Source organism: Sus scrofa, chromosome 10 (assembly GCF_054392235.1).
Source record: "Sus scrofa isolate SSC_HxYL_T2T_F1_AM1 chromosome 10, Sscrofa_HxYL_maternal_Yorkshire_Landrace_v2.0, whole genome shotgun sequence".
Classification (NCBI taxonomy): Eukaryota; Metazoa; Chordata; class Mammalia; order Artiodactyla; family Suidae; genus Sus; species Sus scrofa.
Window position 1 is genome coordinate 30,612,048 of NC_139392.1, and position 2,559 is coordinate 30,614,606.

The following is a 2,559-nucleotide window of genomic DNA, read 5'->3' on the forward strand; positions in this document are numbered from 1 at the left end:
AAAAAAACAGAGTGCAGTAAGTATTCAATAAGTTAATTAAAACTAATTTCATTGAAGTATAGTTGATATAAATTAAGTTTTAGTTAATGTTACCTTATGTATTATTATTAACATTAGTTGCTAAAATTCTTTACTGTGGTCCACATGAGTGGAATAATACCATGAACAGGTTTCTATTGTGCCATGCCCATAGCAATCAATTCTTAAAAGCATATATATCACCTATTGTAAAGTTATTGCATTGAAGAAACCTGGTTTCCTGTACCCTTTTCATCACTTTAACATCATCAATGCCTTAATACACTTAATTACATTTTAAAAGTTAATTCTCTGGCTTCCATCTCCTTACTGAACCTCAGCCCACTTCATCCAAGTCACACAAATCTCTTTCACAGACTTCTACGTAGGATTCCCTCTCTCACAAATAGCTCTTCTCATTATACTCATGTTATCCTATTCTTGCAATTGTATTCTAATATTTACACTCATATTTGCATTTTCTCGTATACTCACAATGGAACAATTTTCAAGAGATCAGACCATTTTTTATCTCAAGGAAAATATCATATGAATTTAGAATCCAGTAGAATATAGACATTTGGTATTTATTAGATGGAGAGGCTTAATAAACTGAAGGTTGAGCTAAGAAAAAGCAGTTTTTTCTGGTAATGTGGTAAACAATAATATGAACTACACAGAGACTAGGAATGATGTGACAGAATTCATTCTACTGGGACTCACAAAGATTCCAAAGATGCAGAAAATCATATTTGTTGTGTTTTTGGTCATCTAACTATCTCTATGGTAGGAAATGTGCTCACCATCATCACCATCACTACCAGCCCATTAATGGGGTCCCCCATGTATTATTTCCTGGATCACCTCTATTTAATTGATGCTTGCTATTCATGTGTCAATACCCTTAAACTGGTTGTAGACTTGCTCTATGAAAAGAAAACAAGCACTTTCACTGGATGCATGATCCAAATATTTGGGGAACATTTCTTTGGATATGCTGATGTTATCCTGCTTACTGTGATGGCCTATGACTGCTATGTGGCCATCTACAAGCCCTTGCAGTATGCAATCATCATGAATCAGCAGCTTTGTGACTTGCTAGTGGGAGTTTCATGGATGGGAGTCTTTCTTCATGGATTCATACAGATCTTTTTCATCTTCATGTTACCCTTCTGGTTTCCTAATGTCATTGATCATTTTATGTGTGATCTAAATCCTTTTCTCAATCTTGCCTGCACTGATACACATACTCTAGGCCTTTTTGTTGCTGTAGACAGTGTATTTATCTGCCTGATAAACTTCCTACTCTTGGTTGGCTCCTATGGGGTAATCCTTCACTCCCAAAGATTGGAGGCCAGATGTAAAGCCCTCTTGACCTGTGTCTCCTATATCACAGCAGTTGTTATAGTCTTTGTGCCATTCATATTTGTGTACCTGTTACCATCAGCTACTTTAACTATCGATAAAGCAGTTGCTGTATTCTACACTATGATAACTCCTATGTTAAACCCCTTAATCTATACCTTGAGAAATGCCCAGATGAAAAATGGTATTAGGAAATTGTGTAGTAGTAAGGCTACTTCAACTGAACTATAAGTATGCCTTGCAGAGCCTCCTTTCCTGACCACTTGCATCTCTCACAAGCATCCTATCCTAATAAACCTATTTCTTGCCTATCAAAAAAATAAATATATAAATGCTCCTGTAAACCAAATCTGATTGAAGACAGGAATGTGTCATAATGATATTTTGTTAATCTCAGCAAATAATACCTATGAAATAAAGAAAAAAATCACCACAAAGCATAGATTCTGCAAGGAGAGTTGAAATGGGTGAAAGAAAAAAGGGGGGAGGGGACTATCCCAGGACTATTCTTCAAATATTTGGAAAATTCTATCAAATTGGTACTCACTATCACTAAATTCATCCGTTAATATGGATTTGAAACTTTTATTCTAATAAAATGACATAAAGGCAATAAACAAATATACTGGTATTTAGTAATAATCTCTGCAACAATCCAAAAAGTTGGGTAGGAACTGCTGTTATCACCATTAACAGCTGAGGGAAAAAACAGAAATGGGTAAGTTCCAAAACAAATATTAAAGAACAAATAACCAGAATATAACTGATCACTCAGACTATGATCTTAACTTCTGTGAGAAATCGTCAGGAAATGATGACAAAAAGGTAACATAACTAGAATAGTCACCATTCATAGAGGTGGGCTGTGGGACTGTGCTGGACCATATATATATATTTAATAAATAATGTGATCTATTACATGTATATCATCATATGCAGAAATAATTTCCTTTTAGTTTTAATATATGTGTTGCACTATATATTAATATATATTAGCATATGTACTATTATAGAGTTGGTTTATTAAATATAACTAAATTCAAATAATGTTGTTAGTAAATCTGCCCATTTTTAAATATCATGGCTGATGGTTAGATATTTCCTATAACATCAAGTTATGTAACTCCCATAGGAATATAAAAGATGGGCTATTTAATCTCTCAAGGATACATAATG

At 33.9% G+C, this 2,559-nt stretch overlaps 1 protein-coding gene across 1 annotated transcript; it reads left to right on the forward strand.

Moving 5' to 3' along the window:
• Positions 1-801: 801 nt before the first annotated feature.
• LOC100525982 (olfactory receptor 4C13-like) lies at positions 802-1,614 on the forward strand. Its single transcript, XM_021082022.1, has one exon. The coding sequence runs from the start codon at positions 802-804 to the stop codon at positions 1,612-1,614; it is 813 nt and encodes a 270-aa protein (XP_020937681.1).
• The last annotated feature ends 945 nt before the right edge of the window (positions 1,615-2,559 follow it).

Coding starts and splice junctions, on each gene's coding strand:
- LOC100525982 (XM_021082022.1), top strand. CDS start 802: ATGGTAGGAAATGTGCTCACCATCATCACCATCACTACCAGCCCATTA.